Source organism: Lepus europaeus, chromosome 21 (genome assembly GCF_033115175.1).
Source record: "Lepus europaeus isolate LE1 chromosome 21, mLepTim1.pri, whole genome shotgun sequence".
Classification (NCBI taxonomy): domain Eukaryota; kingdom Metazoa; phylum Chordata; class Mammalia; order Lagomorpha; family Leporidae; genus Lepus; species Lepus europaeus.
This window is the reverse complement of record NC_084847.1, coordinates 52,390,903-52,412,079: the sequence shown is the minus strand read 5'-3', so window position 1 is coordinate 52,412,079 and position 21,177 is coordinate 52,390,903. Positions and strand designations below refer to the sequence as shown.

At 66.1% G+C, this 21,177-nt stretch overlaps 1 protein-coding gene across 3 annotated transcripts in view; it reads left to right on the top strand.

Annotated features, from left to right (window-relative positions):
- The window catches only part of CUX1 (cut like homeobox 1), a 318,547-nt gene extending 300,911 nt beyond the window's left edge, over positions 1-17,636 (top strand). For all 3 annotated transcript variants that reach the window (XM_062179575.1, XM_062179574.1, XM_062179573.1), the window contains exons 15-23: positions 9,579-9,706; positions 10,116-10,182; positions 10,699-10,811; positions 12,217-12,333; positions 13,298-13,381; positions 13,550-13,606; positions 16,336-16,416; positions 16,598-16,662; positions 16,779-17,636. In XM_062179575.1, the coding sequence (XP_062035559.1) occupies positions 9,579-9,706; positions 10,116-10,182; positions 10,699-10,811; positions 12,217-12,333; positions 13,298-13,381; positions 13,550-13,606; positions 16,336-16,416; positions 16,598-16,662; positions 16,779-16,848 (782 nt within the window). In that variant the 3' untranslated portion in view covers positions 16,849-17,636. The remainder of the gene's footprint in view (positions 1-9,578; positions 9,707-10,115; positions 10,183-10,698; positions 10,812-12,216; positions 12,334-13,297; positions 13,382-13,549; positions 13,607-16,335; positions 16,417-16,597; positions 16,663-16,778) is intronic.
- Positions 17,637-21,177: the final 3,541 nt, after the last annotated feature.

Sequence of the window (21,177 nt, the reverse complement as noted above, 5' to 3'; positions counted from 1 at the left end):
AATGCCTTTGCGTTGCTTTCCGTGGGTCATTTGCGTTTGTTTAGAGACGTCCCGACGTCAAGGCTGCAGTACTGTAATTCCTGTAGTGTGTCTAGGCTTTCATTTCTCCCGCAGAGTATGCTGTGTGTTTCATGTCAAGCTTTCTGTAATCAGAAAGAAAAAGGTGCCTTATACCCCAATGTCACGGCCGCACCCCTCTGGCAAGCACTTACAAGCACAGCGTGGACAGAAGCACTGGGGGCCCCTTCCGGGGACAGGGACGGCATCTGGCACCACGCACCCAGGTGGCGCGGAGCCGACGCCGTCAGTTCACGATTCCTGCCGCTCTCCCCTTTTCTCTTTGTTGTCCTTTTTTTTTTTCCCCTCCCTCTGTGGTTTGCTTTAAACAGAAAGCACTTAAGTAGATGAGTGCGTGTGAGAGCTCTGTGCAATAGATGTCGTGCCCCTGGGTCTGTAAGCGCTCACGTGTTGCACGCCAAATGAACCCCAAGGCAGCTTTGCAGCAGGCTGACAGGTCATGGATGAGGCCGTTGACGAGCCTGAGGGGGAACAGGCCTCCCTCACCCCCTCCAGCCTCCCAGCCCACCCCTGGCTGACTGCCGAGCCGGGGGGCACGTGTGCAGGGCCCCTCCTGCCCTGGGGCTCTGGCCCCAACTGCGGGCCTGGGTGGGCCTGGGCGGGGAGCAGCTAAGAACCTTCCCGAGCGTCTGTGAGACCTCGGCCACCCCTTCCCGCACTTACCCTTGTCATGTGGAGACGAACTTTCTGCTACTGACCGGCCCGCGTGCGTGACCACGGGATGTTTCCTCGAAGGGGGGAGAAGAAAGAAGCGCCGTCTAGCCTCTTCTATTTATTTTTGGGTTGATGGTCGAAGTCCCTATCAGGACCGTGTCGTGTCGTCGTTATAAACGGTTTTTGCTGTCACTCCGGTGGTCGATGCCCTCTGCCTCCGCCCTCCCCGCCCCCAGAGAACTGAAGAGTGTTGGGGGGGAGTGCCAGGGGGAGGGGGCGCCCAGGGGTTCGCCCCCCCCCCAGCAGAATCAGGCTCCTGAGTGGCCTCCACGTGTCTAACGGTTAGGAACCAGAGTTCACGAACAAAAGCCCACCGGTGTGCGGAAGTGCCAGGTGGGGCGGGGTGGGGGGGGGTTGTGTGGTGGGGGCTGGGGTGGGGGGCACGGAGGAAGCTCAGGTCCCCCGAAGCCTCCTAGAGCCTCTGTGAAGCCTTCTAGGTTCAGGAAGTTGGGGCGAGCCCCAGGCAGGGATGCACGCCCCCGGGGCCGCCATGTGTGAGTAGGTTTCTACAGCCCCAGTCGGTCGGGGGCGTGGGGCTCCGAGGCTCCCGGAGCGTGAGGGTGGCTGAGGCTGTTGGTGGAGCTCTCGGCCCAGCAGGAGGAGGTCTACCCCAGTCCTTCTGCGTGCCCTGACCTTGACCTTGACCTTCTCTGACATGGGGGTGGGGGGCCTGATTGTGTTCTGTTTCTTTGAGAGAAAGTCCTCCACTGAAATCATGGCCTCCATCCCCCCCCCTCCGCCTCAAGGATTTTTATTTTATTTTTCTATAATTAGTCTATGCATTTCTTCTCCACCCGCCACCCACCCGGTGTTCTGCCCGTCCTGTGGAGGAGACGGGCATCTCATGTCCCACCCTCTGAGACCACCTCCCCCCGCCAACCTCAGAAAATGCTGTGCATTTTGGAGACGTGAGAATTCCTGCAAAAGATTCTTCAAGCATTTGAGAATAACTTGTCGTAAACTAAGAAGGGGGTGGGGAGCCACGCGGCCGCCCCCCGCCCCGCCCCGCGTCCCGTCCTCCCGTGCAATAACTACTCGAGCAAGCGGGGCCGCCGGCCCTCCCTAGACTACTAGCGGCACGAGAGGCGACAGCCCCGCGCCCCGCGGCGTCTACACCCGAGCAGTATTTTCTGTCTTCTGTAGCGCGCTAAGTCTTACGTGTTCTCAGAGCCCGTTGGTTAAGACTCAACACCGACCACAGGCCATCTTCCTTTACTTCTCACAGAGACTCCAATTGACCAAAAAGGAAAAAAAAAAAAAAAAAAGAAAGAAAAAGAAAAAAAAGGGCGTCTTTTTTTTCTTTTTCTTTTCTTTTTTTTTTTTTTTACACGAATAGCTTTGAGAAGCCTCAGCTGTGTGACCGCAACTCATCTCCAATAAGATTTTATTTCTTTGTTTTCCACACTGAGTCGAGTCGATCCGGCTGGCGTGGGGGGGGGGGGGTACCCGTCGGCATTGTCTCTCTGTCTTTGGTTAGCCATAGATGTTTGTTTTCAGCACTGTACAAGGTCCCTATGTGACACGGAGAAGCAATACCACTGAATGAAACTCACACCATGTATTACCCACTAGCACCCTAGGTGTGATCCTTGAAGTAAATATCTTTTATACAAACACAAGCACGTCTGGGTTGTTTTTGTTCACAGTGGCCCGGCCCGAGGACAAGCAGCAAACACTGACCTCTGGGGTCTGGGGAGAGGAAGTCGGGGTGGCGTGGGAAGGGGGCTCTTGGAGAATTTGCCGGGGTGTTGGGGGGGCTGGCTGCGGGAACCTGGGGCACCGGTTCTGTGTCCTGCTGCTGTCGCCCTTGCTGTCAGTGCCCTTGAGCCGAGCTCTTGGCCGGCCCCCCCCCCCCCCGGTGGCCTCCACGTCCCCCCTCCCCGCCCCAGGGGACCTGGCACCTGTATCGCTGGCTCGTGTTGCCGAGAGGGGTCTGGGTGACCGGGTGCCTGGCCTGGCTGACCGGGTGCCTGACCTGGCCACAGCCCATTCTGTGAGGTCTCGCTTTGCCGTGAAGGACAGCAAGCCAGGTCCTCCCCCGTCCCCTTGGTGATGGCGGGGGAGCCGGAAGGGGACGGAGGGACAGTGTCTTGTGGGTTTCTGGAATGATGGCTCCGGAGAGGGGAGCTGGCCGGCGCGCAGGGCTCGGGGCGGGGGCTACAGAGCTGGCCGCGGGGTTGGGCTGTGGGCGTGTGGCTCTGGAGGGGTTGTCCCCTGGAGGTCTGTTGTGTCGGAAGGGACTCGAGTGGTTGATTGGGAGCTGTCACTAGGTTCTTTAAAAAGAAAGAAAAGTTTGTTTATTTGAAAGACAGAGAGAGGTCTTCATCCGCTGGTTCACTCCCCAAATGCCATGATTGGGGGGGGGGGGGTTCTGGCAAGGGTGAAGCCTAAAAGTTCCGCTGGTGCAAACAATGTATATCAAACTCAGCTTAAGATTTAGTGTATTTATTTGAAAGGCAGAGTTAGAGAGACAGAGAGAGGGATCTTCCATCTGCTGGTTCACTCCCCGGTTGGTTCCAATGGCCAGAGCTGGGCCAAGCCAAAGCCAGGAACCTGGAGCTCCATCCGGGTCTCCCACGTGGATGGCAGGGACCCCAGCACTTGGCCCATCCTCCACTGCCATCCCAGGCACATTAGCAGGGAGCTGGCTGGGAAGTGCAGCAGTGGGAACCGGCGCTCATATGGGATGTGGGCGTCGCTGGCGTTGGCTTGACCCACGGCACCACGGCACAGTCAGCCCTGCCCCTGGCCACCTCCCTTCCCGACCACCGCACGGGTTGAGCAGAATCGGGCTTTGTCTGATGTTCCGAGGAAGCGTGGTTACAGCCCTCCAGGGCGGCGTGAGGCGAGGTGCACCTGGGAGCCCCAGCAAGTTCCTGGGAAGTGGAGAGAGATGATAACTTCATTTTGGCACAGAACCACTCTGAAACCCACACAGGGCCGCGCGGTGGCGCAGCAGCCGAAGCCGCTGCCCAAGACACTGGCATCCCATGTGGGCGCCCGGCCAAGTCCCGGCTGCTCGGCTCCCCACCCAGCTCCCAGCAGCCAATGGCTCAAGTGCTTGGGTCCCTGCACCCACATTGGAGACCCAGATGGAGGTCCAGGCTCCTGGCTTCAGCCTCTGCCACCGCAGCCACTGGGAAAGTGAACCAGCAGATAGAAGATCTCTCTCCCTCTCTCTCTGTAACTCTGCCTTTCAAATAAAATAAATAATTTTTAATAATCCACTTATTTAAGGACCGAAGAAATCCCTGCACAATTTTTATGTCATAGACATTGGCAGTGGGCCTTTGAGGCACCTGTGTTAGACCACGGGCAGTCCTCCCACCATGGCTGTGTTTGAAAGGACCCCCAGTGGCTGCCCGCTGATCCAGGCCCAACCACCCAGTGTGGAGCCACCCGTCTCCATGTGCGGGACCTTCGGGAAGGTCACGCGAAAGGCATATTACAAAAAGACGGTGCGCAGAGCTCTGACTTCTTAAGACCTATGTATTTTATTTATTAGAAAGGGAGAAAGAAATGTTCCATCCCTAAATGCCTGCAACGGCCAGGTCCAGGCCAGGCTGGGAACCCAGAACTGCATCCTTGTGTCCCACAAGGGCAGCAGGGACCCTAGGACCGGGGCCACCATCGGCTGCCTTCCCAGGTGCGTTAGCAGGAAGCTGGATCAGACTTGAACCAGCAACCCCGCCCTACATGGGATGCCAGTGTCAAAGATGGTGGTGAGGCCAGCGCCACGGCTCACTTGGGTAATCCTCCACCTGCGGCGCCAGCACACTGGGTTCTAGTCCCGGTCGGGGTGCCGGATTCTATCCCGGTTGCCCCTCTTCCAGGCCAGCTCTCTGCTATGGCCTGGGAGTGCAGTGGAGGATGGCCCAAGTCCTTGGGCCCTGTACCCGCATGGGAGACCAGGAGAAGCACCTGGCTCCTGGCTTCAGATCAGCACGATGCACCGGCCGCAGTGGCCATTGAGAGGTGAACCAACTGCAAAGGAAGCCCTTTCTCTCTGTCTCTCTCTCTCACTGTCCACTCTGCTTGTCAAAAAAAAAAAATGGTGGCGTAACCAACTGCCAGCCATGACGCCAGCTCACGATATGCTTCTTTATAGAAGATTTGTTTGTGTATTGGAAAGGCAGAGTGACAGAGAGGCAGAGTTACAGAGAGGCAGAGAGAGAGGCAGAGAGAGAAGCAGAGAGAGAGGGAGAGAGAGGCAGGGAGAGAGGCAGAGAGACAGAGCGAGGTCTTCCATCCACTGGTTCACTCCCCAAAGGGCTGCAACCGCTGGAGCTGAACCAATCCGAGACCAGAAGCCAGGAGCTTCCTCCAGGTCTCCCACGTGGGTGCAGGGGCCCAGGCACTTGGGTCATCTTCCACTGCTTTCCCAGGCCGTGAGCAGGGAGCTGGATGGGAAGTAGAGCAGCTGGGACTCGAACCAGCACCCATATGGGATGCCAGCGCTGCAGGCGGAGGCTTTAACCCAGTGTGCCACAGCATCGGCCCCCCCAAACATCTTTTAATTTCATTTTTTTCCGTGAGATCCTCGAAGCCCCCTCATGGGGGTGGGGGCCCAGCCCGTGCGCAGCCACCAGCAGGTGTCCTGGCGTTCTGTCTTTGACGAGGAGTTCTGACTTGGGCCTTGGTCGTTTCCAGCAGGGTGCTGTGCGAACGGCAGAGCCGCTTTGTTTGGTGCAGTGGGGGGCCCCAGGGAGTGAGGTCTGAGGACCCCACGCGTCTCGGGGGTCGGGTGATGCCGCGGCGCAGTCCCCGGCATCTTCCAGCAGCCACCAGCCTTGGTCGACCCTTCCCTGAAAGGACAAGTGGGTGTGTCTTCCTCGCGCTGGGGCGGGGCCATAAGAGGGTCACGAGACCCCACTGGACCCATGCCGCCTGCGGGTGAGTTGCGGCTGCCGGTGAGAGGCTCATGGCCTCCTCTTGTGGTTGCGGGAGCCGCTCCCTGCCGTCAAGGGCGTGGCTCTCTGGACCAGGTGCATTGGCAGCCTGGCCTGATGCAACCAGCAGCTGGTGAGGCCAGGCCCTGGTCTCTGGGGCTGCCGTATCCGGCAGATGCTGGCTGAGGCCTGCTCCGGGCGCTGTGCTCCAGGCTCCGTGTCCAGAGGTCTTGATTGCTCGGCAGCCCGGAGCGGAGACAGCACAGGATGTAGGACAGCAGCTCAGGTCGCGGCCCATCGTCTGCACCGACGTGGGCAAGGGCCGGAGGGCACTGCAGCGGTGGCCTCGACACAGGAAGAGGCATTGACAGGCCAGGGGGACAGCAGGTACACGGGGGACAGCAGGTGCACAGGGGCCAGGCGAAACCCGGGACCCACAAGCAGCTGTGCCGGGCAGGGTGGCGCCAGGGGCAGGAGGCTGGTGCCACTGGGAGTGTCTGTCCCAGCCACGCCTGTGGGGAGGGGCCTCAGTGGACGAAGGCCGGCCCATGCCTCCGGGCAAGTGTGCGCTGGTTGGCATGGGTGCAGGGCGGCCCCCGGGGCCCTGCTGTCGAGGGGAGGGGGCTGCGACCTCGCGGGAGTGCTGCCACAGCCTTGGGCACTGGGGTCATCATGGGAGGAGCAGCCAGGGCCATAGCCCCAATACCAGGCCTGGAAGGTGACCGGTGCAAAGGGAGAAGAGCCAGGGGCCGGATCGGAAGAGCCAGTAGAGAGGTTCCAGTTAGACCAGGAAGTCAGCGTCAGTCCCCCTTAGACCCTGGCATCTGAACAGTGTTGGCAGAGGAGAGAGAAGAGCTGCACGGTGCAAAGGCCCTGTGCTTGTGTCCGGAAGCCAGCACGGGCGTGGGAGGCGAGGAGGTGGGCGGGCGGCACGAGGGAGAGGCAGAGCGCGTGGGCCTTGGCTTCTACTCTGAGCGACACAGGAGCCGCTGAGCGCGCACACAGAGGCTGGTCTAGTCTCGCTTTCTGAGACTCTGGGAGATGCTGGTGACATGGCCCACAGGGGGGCAGTGGTGAGAAGCGGCTGGATCCTGGGACTGTGCGTGGAGGAGAGAACCAGAATGAGACCCGAGTGACAGAGGTTTCGGGAGCGCCCCACCCCGGGTTCCGCCTATGCCGAATACACGGGGCTGCACCCCAGCGGCGGGGAACCGAGCTAAGGCTTCCAAGTGCAGGCACCCCCCAGGAGGGGGCGGACTGCCTGCCTCCCCCCTGCAGGGCGGGCAGGCCCATGAGAGACCCTGGGCGCAGATCCTGGTGGGGAACAGAAGGCGCGGCCCAGTGGGGAGGGGCCTGGGAGGTCAAGGGTCAAGGGCGGAGTTCAGCAGGTCCAGCGCGTGCCCTGGGGAGGGTTTGGGGAACTGGACCCTTGGCCGTGGGCTGCCTCCCCCAGGAGCTTTGCTGGAGGGGCCGTGGGACCCAAGAAGGGGGGAGGGATGCACAGGCACGCGCGTCACGTGTGTTCCCGTGCTGAGAGCAACACGCACCCGCACGCGTGGGAAGGAAGGAAGGGTGGCTGGGACGCCCTCGCCCCTCCCCTGCCGCCACCCGCAGGCTCTGCCCGTGGGCTCTGGCCCTCGCTGGGTGGCTAGTCACCTCCAGACCCCTGCCCCGAGCAGGCTCGTCCCCACCATGCCCCCGCTGTTCCCAGGATCACCCCACCCACCCGGCCAGCAGGGCCACAGAGGCCGTCACCTCACCCGGCCTCTCTGGCGCTTGAGACGCCGAGGACTCCCCCTTACTCGCTGACAGCCCCCCACCCCGGAGTGGCTGCCTGAACCCACTTCCTCACGTCTCCCCACTTCCGGCCGACGCTTCTTAGGGTCTCAGTGGCACCTGCTGCAATGTTACCCCATGAGCTTCTGGTCGCGGTCAGCACAGCGCTGTCCCTGGGCTCCCTTGTATGCTGCCAGCTGGGGGGTCTCCCCAGCCTGCATGTCCAGCCTCAGGCCCCCAGCCCCCTCCCGGCCCCCCTACAACTCCCACGGGCACCTGCACTGCCTGGCTCCACATATGGGACGACTACCCCGAAAGCCCAGGGCCAGGATGCAGGCCAGTTCAGCTCACCCCTCCCTGGGCCTGTAACCCAGGTCCCTCACTCACCCAGCCAGACTCCAGGCCTCTGTCTCTCCCGTGCTGAGCGATGGTTGCCAAACAGAGCTCTGATCCCGCCCAGGATCCAGCCGGGTTGGTTTCCGGGCCCCGGCCCTCCCCACGCCTTCACCACAGCCTCGCGCCCTGGCCTCCCTGCCTCCCCTCTGCCGGGGCTCTCGCCGCTGCCCAGGCACCCCGGCCAGCCCTCAGCCCTGCACCCCAAGCCCTGCACCCCAGGCTGCCCGGACACCCCGGCCCATGCCAGGACGGCCTGGTTCCTTCTAGGAGCAGCCTAGGAGGCAGGGTCTCTGCTCGGGCCCCTTGCGCATGCCCATGTCACCACACACAAGTGAGGACCACGTGCCCAGCCCTGCAGCAGTAGGCACAGGCACCCCTCAGCCTCCCTGGGCCTGGGGGCCTGGCAGAGACCACACTGGGGCAGCCGCTGCCAGTAGTGCACTGGCCGACTGGCCGAGGAAGGTCTCACCGGCGTGTGACCCGGCCCTTGGCTCCCTGTGCACCTGCTGTGTGCCATACCTCCAGAGGAGGAGGGCTCATTCTGGCCGGGCATCCGTCACCTCCCCTTAGGCTCCCCTGGCACAGCCGGGTCCCCTCTGCTCCCCTGAGCCTGCTCTGGGACCCGGCATGGCTTGTGAATGGGCCACTGTGTGTGGCCATTCCTGGGGACACAGAACCTGTCGCCCCTGCAGCCCAGGCCCTCACCTCTGTGAAGTGTCCCGGGGCCTGACAGATCTCTCAGTCAGCAGCCAGACTCTCCCCTCAAGTCCATCCTCCAGCCATGCGGGACACGGGCCTGCCCATTCTCACAGGCCCGGGGGAGTAGCCACCTCCGTGACCTCATGGTCACTCAACCAGGGCAGACCCCTCCAGCCCTCCAGCCAAGCCTGGTCCTGCCCTGGGTCCAGCCTCTGCCCCCAGGGTCCCTCACTTCCACCAACAGCTCCCAGGTGCAAAGAGGAGCCCCCCCCCCACCGGGAAGCCCGAAGGAGAAACCTGCTCAGGGCAGGAGCAGGGAGACTAGCGTGGGGACAGGCTTCCCCACGGCTGGGGCTGGGGGACACGCGCTCGGCTCTGGCCCCGGGCTGGGAAAGCTTGGTTGTTCATCCATAAAACGGGGGGCGTGGTTTCTTCCTGAGCCAACCGTTACATGTGGTGTAAAGGCTAGGCTCGTGGTGGGCACCGTGGAGATGGAGGAGGTGGGGGCCAGGTGCAGAGCCAGGCCAGGGCCCACGGGGCAGCTGGGTGGCTGCCTGCAGCTTGGAGTCTTTGGGTATTTCTGAGGTCACAGTGCCCCCTGGTGGCCATGCAGTCTGCCCCCCCCCACCCCACCCCTGCAAAGTACTGTGGCCTCGGTCACCCTGTCTGCAGCCCCACAGCTCGCCCTGCGCAAGGCGTGTGGTCATCATTTTACAAATGGGGACCAGAGAGGGTGATCTGGGTGCCCAGAGTCACACAGCCAGGAGCAGAGCCAGACTTGATGCAGTGGCTGCTAGCTTGGGGACCCTCCCCAGCATCTCTTCTCCCCCTGGGGTGAGGGCGTGGCCAGGCTCACCTCATCTCTCCCACACCCCTGACCTGGGATCCTCCCCCTACCCAGGGGAACACGCCTCCCGGGCCAGGGCTGGGGTCTGCGCATGGCCTTGCAGGCAGCAGCAAGTGGGGCGGGACCGAGGGTCTGGCCAGGGCCCCTCTGATGGGCACGTCTTGTTTGTTGCACCACAGGGCGCTGCGCGGAGCTGCAGAGCCACGTGACCGAGGCCGTGGCCACCGCCGCGGAGCAGAGGGAGCTGATCGCCCGGCTGGAGCAGGACCTGAGCACCATCCAGTCCATCCAGCGCCCAGATGCCGAGGTGAGCCCGCCCCTCCCCAGGACCCCTCCCCACCCCACCGCCCTCTGGGGACACCAGGCCCCAGGGCAGAAGCCACAGGGCTCCCTGGAGCTGGCACCGAGTGAGGCCAGGGTCGCGCACCCACGCCACAGCCAAAGACCGCAGGACCCCCGGGTGCAGAAGGCCGGAGCCTCACCTCACCCCTCCCCCATTGGGCAGAAGAGCTACTGGGGCTGGGAGAGAAGCTAGGGCTGCCCAGGCCACAGGGCCGGGGTGGCCACCAAGTCGGCTGAGTGCCAGCCCTGCTGCTGGGACACCGGCCGGAGGAGCGACTCGGCGCCCGCCAGGCACCCAGCCCTGCCCCGCTGAGGCCAGCCCCCCCACACACCCCGTCTTGACAACCACCCCCATCTCTGCCTCATGTCTGCAGGGCGCAGCCGAGCGTGGCCTAGAGAAGATTCCAGAACCCATCAAAGAGGCCACAGCTCTGTTCTATGGTGAGGAGGGGCCGACCACCCAGGGGTGGGGAAGGGGGTGGGAGAACAGGTCCCAAGAGCCCAAGTCCCCAAAGAAGATCAAGGCCCCCACCCCACGCAGCACAGCCACAGCCTTAAAGCAGTAGGCGAGCTCCCCCCTCCCCCGACACACACACATGACCCCCCGGACTAGGGCCTGGTCACCCCACCCCCACCCCGCCTACTTGGCCCTGACAGTGACCAATGGATGGACTGGATGGTGCCGAACCGAGGCTGGTAGGGAGGACAGCATGGGGTGGGGGTGGGGTGTAGCATGGCCCCCCCAGCACCCGCAGCGTCCTTTGCGGGTCAGGGGCCCAGGGGTCTAAGATCCAGGTGCAGAACACAGGGCCGGGCGCTCTTGGACCTGGCCCCCGATGGCGCAGGCGCAGGGGCTCCCCACCGGACGTCCGTCCTCAGCCATCCTGCCGCCCTGTGCATGTTTGCTGGGAGTCCCTGTGCCTCGTCCGACCCCAAGCCCCTGTCCTCCGACCCCAGGGCCCTCGGCAGCGGCCAGCAGCGCCCTCCCAGAGGGCCAGGTGGACTCGCTCCTTTCCATCATCTCCAGCCAGAGAGAGCGCTTCCGAGCCCGGAACCAGGAGCTGGAGGCGGTGAGAGCTTCGCCCCCTGCACACAGCTTGGGGGGGGGTGGTGCAGGCTGGGGGCAAAAAGACCCTAAGCCACAGTGGGACTCAATGTTCTCTGGGCCGTTAGGGAGGGCTTCCTGGAGGAGGTTGTACCACGCTGGGCTTTGAAAGAAAACTCAGGTGCTCACGGTGGAAGGGCCGGGCCGGGCTTGCTCCTGGGGGTGGTAGGAAGGAAAACCCAGGGTGGCCAGGGAGGGCCCGGGGGCACGTGGCAGCCAGCGCAGGATGGGGAGAGAAAGAGAGGCCTTCCACACACTGGTTCACTCCCCCAGCGGCTGCAACAGCTGGAGCTGGGCCAATCCGAAGCCAGGATCCCAGAGCTTCTTCTGGGTCTCCCACATGGGTAGCAGGGGCCCAAGCACTTGGGTCACCCTCCACTGCTTTTCCAGGCCATAGCAGGGAGCTGGATCGGAAGTGGAGCAGCCAGGACTGAACTGGTGCCCCTATGGGATGCCGGTGTCGCAGGCGGCGTTTTACCCCACTGGGCCACAGCACCGGCCCCTGCACGACATAAAGTTGACCCCAGGGCTGTGGTCACTGTGCAGCCATAGTAAGAACCCTGACTCTGCCGAGCAGCCAGCACCCCCGTCCATCTCCAGACACCCAGCCCATTCTCCGGCTCGCTCCGCTCCTACCACCCTTCTGCTCCCTGTCAGACCATGTGTGTGTCCCCGGAACGGGCTGGAGTCCCTGGCACGGGGTCCCCCACCCCACCCGAGCCTCTGACCGCGGCCTGGGACAGCTGGGTGGTGTCCACCCGACAGCTCCCCAGACCCCGCCCCCTGAGCCTGGCCGTGGCCGGCCGTGGTGCTGCTGTGTGTGTGACCGCGGGGGCCAGAGGACCCGTGGGACTTTGCTTTTCCGGTTTGAAATCCAGATAGCGTTTGAGCAGAGGGAACACGGAGCTGGCGGCCCCCTCGCCCCTCGCCTGGCAGCCGTGGAAACGGCGTGATGGCACTTACAGCAAGTGCCGGAAGTGGTCAATCCACAGGGATGGGGCGCGCGGGATGGTTGCCAGGAGACAGGGGGATGGGGAAATCGGGAGTGACTGCTGACAGGTTTGGGGCTCCTCATCGGGGTGATAGAATGTTCTAGAATTAGACAGTGGGGACGACTGCATAACAGTGTAGGGACACTAAGAATACCTGGACTGTGTGCCCAAACATGGCGGTCTTGATGCCTTGTGAGTTACATTGCCACCCGAAACGAGACAGGAAGGACCCTCTGCCCAAGTGGAAGGGGGACCTCCCCCTGGCAAGGGCAGCTTTCAGCAGAGCCCAGTAGGTCAAGGAGAAGGCCACAGGCAAAGCAGGAGTGCCAGGCAGGCGGGCAGCACCCAGGCACCCAAACTCACACCCGCGCCCCGCAGGAGAGCCGCCTGGCCCAGCGCACCATCCACGCGCTGCAGGGCGAGCTGGACAGCCTGCGTGCCGACAACATCAAACTCTTCGAGAAGATCAAGTTCCTGCAGAGCTACCCCGGCCGGGTAAGGGCGCCCCGCACCCCCGCCCCGGCCCCTATCTCAGCCCGGGGATGTACCGGGCGTGGGGGGAGAGGTAGCAGGGGCAGGGGCCATCCGACCACCCCTCCCCCACCAGCTGTCCCCCCCAGGCTGGGAGGAGCCCCCAGGGCCCAGCCCTGGGAGAGGCTCCTTCTTCACTCTGCCCCCTGGAGGTAGCAGGTGCAACAGGGGTCAAAGGTGGCGGCACACCCCAGGCCCACAAGCCTGAACTGGCCCCCGCCGGGAAGAGGGGTGATCTGCCAGCCGGCCCCAAGACCTGGGAGTGTCACCCTGAGGGCGCTGGGCTCTCGGGACAGGCCCTGGGATTTCAGTATGTTTGGAACGGGTGATTTTCGCTAACGCCAAACAGAATAGGGCCTGACGTCCAGAAACCCAGCAAGAGAACAGGGCAGGGCTGTCCGCCGTCCCCTCCCTCGCGGCGGTCTTCTGTGTCTTGGCTCTTCTCAGCCCCACGCCTGCCAGAGACCACCACATCCGAGGGGAGACCGAGTGGGGGCCTCCCCAGCCCCCCAGCCCCACTGTTGCAGCTGCTCCGCGGCCACCAGAGGGCGCTCAGACTGCGAAGTAGAACAACTACGCGGGGCGGCCTGGGGGTGCCTGGCCACTCCGGGTCCCCCCCCCCCCGCAGCCTCCCCCACACTCCCAGGGAAGCTGCCCCTGCGCCCACCGCTCTGCCCCTGCCAGTCTCGCTCATTCCAGCGCCCACCGGGCCCTCAACACCCCCACTGTGCCCTGACACCGCGGGGAGAGCCGTGGCCCTGGGCCGTGCCCCCAGGACGCCAGGCACCAGGCACAGTCCCGGCATCGGGGGATTGGGGGGCCCTCCCCTCCCAGGCCTCCCTTCTGCCAGTGAGGGGGCCGAGGCTCGGCTGCGGGTCCCTGGGCCGGCAGGGCGCCGGTGACGCTGGCCCCGTCTCTCCCCGCGCAGGGTGGCAGCAGTGATGACACGGAGCTGCGTTACTCCTCCCAGTACGAGGAGCGCCTGGACCCCTTCTCGTCCTTCAGCAAGCGGGTTCGTGCGCGGCCGCCTCTGCGCCTGCAGGCCTGCGGTCCCAGCCCCTGCCCACCTGCAGTCCCCACCCCCCTGCCCCTGCCCCCTGCGGTCCCTCCCCCCTCCCCGTGGCCGCCCCATGCCCCCACGCCCACCCCAGGGCCCTCCGTCACTGTCGCCCTCATTCAGGAGCGACAGAGGAAGTACCTGAGTCTCAGCCCCTGGGACAAGGCCACGCTCAGCATGGTGAGTGCCCCAGCGCACCCGCCCCCAGCCCCCAGCGTACCCGCCCCCAGCCCCCAGCGTACCCGCCCCCAGCCCCCAGTGTACCCACCCCCAGCTGCAGGCACCCCAGCCCCCAGTGTACCCGCCCCCCCAGCCGCAGGTACCCCGGCCTTCCAGTGTACCCGAGCTGCAGGCACCCCAGCCCCCAGTGTACCCACCCCCAGCCCCCAGTGTACCCACCCCCAGCTGCAGGCACCCCAGCCCCCAGTGTACCCGAGCTGCAGGCACCCCAGCCCCCAGTGTACCCACCCCCAGCCCCCAGTATACCCACCCCCCCAAGCTGCAGGTACCCCAGCCCTCCAGTGTACCTGCCCCCAAGCCGTAGGTACCCCAGCCCCCAGTGTACCCACCCCCAGCCCCCAGCGTACCCGCCCCCAGCCCCCAGTGTACCCGCCCCCCCCAGCTGCAGGTACCCCAGCCCCCAGCATACCCGCCCCCAGCCCCCAGCGTACCCGCCCCCAGCCCCCAGTGTACCCGCCCCCCCCCAGCCGCAGGTACCCCAGCCCTCCAGTGTACCTGCCCCCGAGCCGCAGGTACCCCAGCCCTCCAGTGTACCTGCCCCCGAGCCGCAGGTACCCCAGCCCTCCAGTGTACCCGAGCTGCAGGCACCCCAGCCCCCAGTGTACCCACCCCCAGCCGCAGGTACCCCGGCTCTCCAGTGTACCCGAGCTGCAGGCACCCCAGCCCCCAGTGTACCCACCCCCCCCAGCCGCAGGTACCCCGGCTCTCCAGTGTACCTGCCCCCGAGCCGCAGGTACCCCAGCCCCCAGTGTACCCACCCCCAGCGTACCCGCCCCCAGCCCCCAGTGTACCCGCCCCCCCCAGCCCCCAGCGTACCCGCCCCCAGCCCCCAGTGTACCCGCCCCCAGCCCCCAGCGTACCCGCCCCCCCCAGCCGCAGGTACCCCGGCCCTCCAGTGTACCTGCCCCCAAGCCGCAGGTACCCCAGCCCTCCAGTGTACCTGCCCCTGAGCCGCAGGCACCCCAGCCCCCAGTGTACCCACCCCCAGCCGCAGGCACCCCAGCCCCCAGCGTACCCGCCCCCAGCCCCCAGTGTACCCGCCCCCCCCAGCTGCAGGTACCCCAGCCCCCAGCGTACCCGCCCCCAGCCCCCAGTGTACCCGCCCCCCCCCAGCCGCAGGTACCCCAGCCCCCAGTGTACCCGCCCCCAGCCCCCAGTGTACCCACCCCCCCCAGCCGCAGGCACCCCAGCCCCCAGCGTACCCGCCCCCCCCAGCCGCAGGTACCCCAGCCCTCCAGTGTACCCGAGCTGCAGGTACCCCAGCCCTCCAGTGTACCCGAGCTGCAGGCACCCCAGCCCCCAGTGTACCCACCCCCAGCCGCAGGCACCCCAGCCCCCAGTGTACCCACCCCCCCCAGCCGCAGGTACCCCAGCCCTCCAGTGTACCCTCCCCCCCCAGCCGCAGGTACCCCGGCTCTCCAGTGTACCTGCCCCCGAGCCGCAGGTACCCCAGCCCTCCAGTGTACCCGAGCTGCAGGCACCCCAGCCCCCAGTGTACCCACCCCCAGCCGCAGGCACCCCAGCCCCCAGTGTACCCACCCCCCCCAGCCGCAGGTACCCCAGCCCTCCAGTGTACCCTCCCCCCCCAGCCGCAGGTACCCCGGCTCTCCAGTGTACCTGCCCCCGAGCCGCAGGTACCCCAGCCCTCCAGTGTACCCGAGCTGCAGGCACCTCAGCCCCCAGTGTACCCACCCCCAGCCGCAGGCACCCCAGCCCCCAGTGTACCCACCCCCAGCCCCCAGTGTACCCACCCCCAGCCCCCAGTATACCCACCCCCCCAAGCTGCAGGTACCCCAGCCCTCCAGTGTACCTGCCCCCAAGCCGTAGGTACCCCAGCCCTCCAGTGTACCCACCCCCAGCCCCCAGTGTACCCACCCCCAGCCCCCAGTGTACCCACCCCCAGCCACAGGTACCCCAGCCCCCAGTGTACCCACCCCCCCGAGCCGCAGGTACCCCAGCCCTCCAGTGTACCCGAGCTGCAGGCACCCCAGCCCCCAGTGTACCCACCCCCAGCCCCCAGTGTACCCACCCCCCCGAGCCGCAGGTACCCCAGCCCTCCAGTGTACCCGAGCTGCAGGCACCCCAGCCCCCAGTGTACCCACCCCCAGCCCCCAGTGTACCCACCCCCCCGAGCCGCAGGTACCCCAGCCCTCCAGTGTACCCGAGCTGCAGGCACCCCAGCCCCCAGTGTACCCACCCCCAGCCGCAGGCACCCCAGCCCCCAGTGTACCCACCCCCAGCCGCAGGCACCCCAGCCCCCAGTGTACCCACCCGCAGCCCCCAGTGTACCCACCCCCCCAAGCTGCAGGTACCCCAGCCCTCCAGTGTACCTGCCCCTGAGCCGTAGGTACCCCAGGCCCCTGTGTACCCACCCCCAGCCGCAGGTACCCCAGCCCCCAGCATACCAGCCCCAGCCACAGGCACCCCAGCCCCCAGTGTACCCGAGCCGCAGGTACCCCAGCCCCCAGCGTACCCATCCCCAAGCCGCAGGTACCCCCCAGGCCCTGCCAGGCAGGGCTGTGTGATCCCCGGCTGGGTCCTGGACTCCCGCTCTGCTCACACTGTCCACGGTAGATTCTGGAACAGTGCGGCGGGGGGGGCACCCCTGAGAATTCCTGCAGCCCGAGGCCCCGCCCTGTACCCCACACGCCCCCTTGCTTTCCCGCCAGGGCCGCGTGGTTCTCTCCAACAAGGTGGCCCGCACCATTGGCTTCTTCTACACACTCTTCCTGCACTGCCTGGTCTTCCTGGTGAGTGTCGACGTGGGTGGGCAGCCAGGACCGTCACTGTGGCCTCCCCGGCCTGGGCCACTTCCCCACCAGGCTGGCCCGGGCTCCGCCTCTGACCCCAGGGCTGGGACACCTGTCTGTCCCCGGAGGCCAGGCCCTGGGGCCAGAGGCGGGCAGCCGACAGTGTCCCTCCTCTGGACAGGTGCTCTACAAGCTGGCATGGAGCGAGAGCGTGGAGCGGGACTGTGCCGCCACCTGCGCCAAGAAGTGAGGATGCCCCCTGCCCCTGCCCCGTGCCCCAGAGCTCCCTGAAACACCCCAGCTCCTCCGGCCCCCCTCCCCCGGCACCTGGCACGTCCCAGCAGAGGTCTCCCTGTCCCCAGGTTCGCCGACCACCTGCACAAGTTCCACGAAAATGACCACGGGGCGGCAGCCGGCGACCTGTGGCAGTGACAGCCGGGGCCTCGCCCCGCAACACCGATGGCTGCGTCCCCTATCCCTGCTCGCTCAGCGGCTACGGATGACTTAGGCTTCCCCAGAGAGTCCCCCAACTGCCCTGGTCCTCAACCCAGCAGCTGCCAGAGGTCCCAGGTCCCCTCCGGAGAGGAGGGCCTTGGAAGAACCTGTCAGTTACAGCAGGGCCCCAGCCCCGCCCCCCGGGCCCCTCCCCAGGCTGGGGAGCCTGCCGGAGCTCCAGCCACAGCCTGACCTCTAGCCCTGGCGGCAGAGATCTCCTGGCTGTGCCACCGACTGAGCTGCTACCCGGCCCGGCCACCGTTAGTCCAGTTCGGGCTACCTGCGCCCGGCTGCCTCTGGGCCCTGGCACCTCCTGGGGCTTCCCTCACAGCCCCTCTCCCGGAAAGCGGTGGGCGGGGCTGCCAGGCCAGCAGGCTTCGGGTCCACCCCCAGCCTGCCTTTGTCACCAGCTCGCCCCCGACAGACAGACGAGTCTCGGTCTGCTCACCCCTCGCACCCCACCCCGGCAGAGGGCTTCCCCCACTCCCTGCCCCAGACATGATGATTTCTGCTTTCTTCTGTAGTAAAATGTTCTAGTTTCTAGATGAGGAAGACTCTCCAACCAGGCCCCTCGGCCACGTGCCCCTCTCTCCAGGGCCCGGGACTTCGCGGTATCCTGCTGGGTGCTGGGACCTCCCCCTGACCCCCCCTCCCCGAAGAGCTTCCTAAGTTAGATTTGCATTCGCGTGTTCAGCTTTGCACATTGGGAATAAACCACGGTTGCAGCCACACTGCGCCCTGTGATCTGACCCCTGCGGGGTGTGGGAGGCTGCTGCGGGCCACGGCGTCACCCCTGCCACTCGGGCTGCACCTGGGGGCCCGCTCTGTGGACGTGAGTGTGGCCCTGCACCCGGGGCATCTCCCCCACCCCCCACCCTGGCCCCCAAGGATTCCATAAGTGCATCCAGAACGTTGCCAAAACCCAAATGCATTGAAACAGGAAGTCTGGGGTGGGTGTTGGCCCCTGGGGGCCGGGCTGCCTGTCCCCCAGGTAGGAGCGCCTGGCTCCAGCGCCCAGCTGCACCTTGGGTTCCTGAGTTCCTGGCTCCTGGTGTTTACCCCAGCCCAGTCCAGGCATTTGGGGAGTGAACCAGTGAATGGGACAATCTCTCTCTCTCTCTCTCTCTCTCTCTCTCTCTCTCTCTCTCTCTCTCTCTCTCTCTTTCTCTCTGTGTATCTGGTCTGTCTCTGAAATATTAAAAAAAAAAAAAAAAAAAAAAAGAGGGGAAAGTCTTTTAGTTAAAACCAGCTCCCCTGCTGTGGTCAGGCCAGGATGTGATCTGCTGGGTCCCAGGCAGCCCCTAGGGGGCGCTGCTTCCCCTTCTGTGGGGCCCCTTCCCCAGCCCCCACCCCCAGCCCTGCCTGCCAGCCCCCTCCGACCTCAGCGGGCCAGCCTTGTGTGGGGACTCCCTTGAGACACAGGGCCAGGGCTTCTGGAGCCCAGCCCCACTCCAGGGGTCCCCTCAGACCCGGGGGAGGAGCCTGCCTTCTTCCTGTGGCCCAGGTATCCACGAGGCTGGCTCCACACCCAGCTCCCAGGCCAGAGCCCCCGGCTGCTATGTCTGCCCCAGTATCTCCCTGAACAGTTCAGAGCTTGTGTGCCCTGGGGCCTCTCTTTGGGGTGCCACCTCCAGCACCCCTCATCATCTGCCCCGGCAAAACCCAACACCCCCTGCCCTCGGGGTCCCAGGGTCAGTGTCCCCCCTTGACCCTCAGGCCAGCTGCTCTGGGCCAGTCACGCCCCTCACACGGCCCCTCACTTCCACGTCCCGAGAGTTCCTCCTTGTGGGGCGGACACTGGGGCTCACTTCCTCCTCTCAGACCAGAGTCGCTGTGCCACCCAGGACAACGCGTCCCAGGACCTCCCTGCCCGCTCCGCCCACCGCCCCACACCAGGTCAGGCCCCACAGGCCAGGCCGTCTCCTCTCCCAGGACGGGGGGGTCCACGGCCAGGCCACCAGAGGTCCCTCCCTCCCACCCATTCCGCAGACATTCCCCACCCCCACCCTCCGCCTCCTGGCCTCATTCATAGGTGTCTTGGTTCCTGGCCAGGCCTCCATGCCGCTCTGATCAATGGCTGGACCACAGCCGAAACTTTCATTAAGTGTTTGCTGGCCGGGCAGGTCCTGCCCAGAGGTAGCTGGAGCAGGTGCCACAGAGAAGGGGTCGGGGCCAGGGCCTCGGTCAACGCCCACCCGGCTTCAGCACCAGGGCTGGGGGCAGCAGGCAAAGGCTCCCGGTCCAGGGCTCCCCCTTCCCATCCTTACAATGGGAACCAAGACCCTTGGAAGGCCCTTGTCTGTCCTATTTCCTGGGAAATTAGAGATGCGAGATGGCTTTGGGAAGGGTTAAAAGGCGGGCTACAAAGGTCAGAGGTCACTCTGAGTGGGGGAGGGCAACAGATGGACAGGCACCCCCAGCTGACCACAGAAGGACCCCGAGTGGGAGCGGGGAGAAGCTGACCCAGCCACCTGTTAGAGGCTGCCGGGGCTCCCCCGGGGCTCTCCCCAAGGATCCCTCCTTCCACACCTCGGCCAGCCCTCTGGGACCCCTCCCAGGCCAGCCGGCCTCGCCTCTGCCCTAACCCAGCCGCAGCCCTGGAGCCAAGCAGGGTCGGGGAAGCCAGGGCTGAGGTCCCCATCGCCGCGTGTGACCGCTGCCACCTCTCCCGGGGACGCCAGCGGCCCCATCAGGGCGGTTGAGGGGAGTGGGAGACACGTCTGTCTGGAGGTCGTTCCTGCCCTGCTGGGTCCGGGCTGGAGACAGGGGGCGTGGTGCTCGCCCTCGGGATTTATCAAAACCAGACGTCGACTTCCCCGGTTGCGACATTAGGGCCTCCAGCTGACTCCCATTGTCCCCGTGGCCGGGGTCTGGCTACCGCGGCGGTCGCCAGCCATCGAGGGGCGCTGGGAGGGCGTCCACCCCTCCTCCAACGCCGGACACCACCAAAGGGTCTAGGGGACCACACGGCGCGGGGGGCCAATCTGGCGCCGGGTCTGGGATCCGCTCCGCGACACGGCGACCCCAGCCTCCCGCTGCTCCAGCCCAGCTCCCAGGCCCTCGGGGCCCTAAGGCTGGGCGGTATCGGCCTCGCCACCGCCGGGAAGGGGCGAGCGCCCTCCGCGGGCGCAGCTCGGGCTCGGCGGAGGGCGGGGGGCGCGGCGGGGGCGGGGCCGGCGCGGCGCGGGGCGGAGCGCGCGGCGGGGGCGGGGCCGGCGCGCGCGCCTGCGGGCGGGGGGCGCGGGGCTGGGTTCAGAGCGCGCGGGGCTCGGCCTCCGGGAGAACCGCGCGGGGGCCGCGAGCGGCGCACGAGCCTTCGAGGTTGTGGACCAGGGAGGAGGAGCCGCCGCCGCCGCCGCCGCCAGCTCCCGCCGGGAGGGAGCGCAGCCCGGCCACGGGCCATGAGCCGCCGGGCCCCTGGAGCCCGGCCGCGGTCCGGGCAGCGCTCCACCGGCGCCCCGGCCCGCGCGGCCACCGCTGCGCGCCTGTAGGTACGGCCTGCGTGTCCCCGGCCCCCAGACTGGTCCCGAGGGCGTGCGCGCGTGTGCGCACGGCTGCTCCGGGGAGCGCGGCGGCACGAGCCCCTGTCCGCGCGTGGCGTCTTTGTGTGCGCGGGTGTCGGGGGGGGGGGCGGAGAAGGGCGCGCGATGGAGGGGATGCGCCCGGGCTGGGATCGGCTCTGCGACCCCCGAGCCGCCTGCGGAGCAGCTGCGCCCCCGCCCCCTCCCAGGGCCCAGGCTGGGCGGTGGGCGGAGGTTGGGGGGGGTTGGCTGGGGGGAGGGGGCGCCTGGGTCTCTGCCCTGGGTTGGGAGAGAGGGGAGGGTCAACCCAGACTGAGGTGAGGGCCACGGCTTGGCGTTGGGAGGGTCCCCATCCTGGCCACCGTCTCTGGGCCCGGCACGCCCTCCGCTCGGCCCAGGCCCCCTTTCTCACGGTCACCACTCGCGGCCCGCCCACCCGGGGCGCTCCCCGGCAGCCCCTGTTGGCGGGGAGGGTGGCCGAGGGTGCCCGGGAGGCCGGCGCCTTTAAGAAGGGGCGGGCTCGTGCGCTCCATTCAGGCCCCCGGGCCTCGGCCATTGAGGAACCTGCAGGCAGCGCGGGCCAGAACCGCGCCTGCTCACCGGGCCGAGCCCAGACCCAGGCAGGGATCCGCCGTGCTCCCAGCAACCCCCGACTTCGGGGAGAGAAGACGGCAGTGACCGGGGCCTTTCTGGAGCCAGGCAGGGCGGCCCGGGGACCGTGAACGCAAATAAGCCAGAATCCACA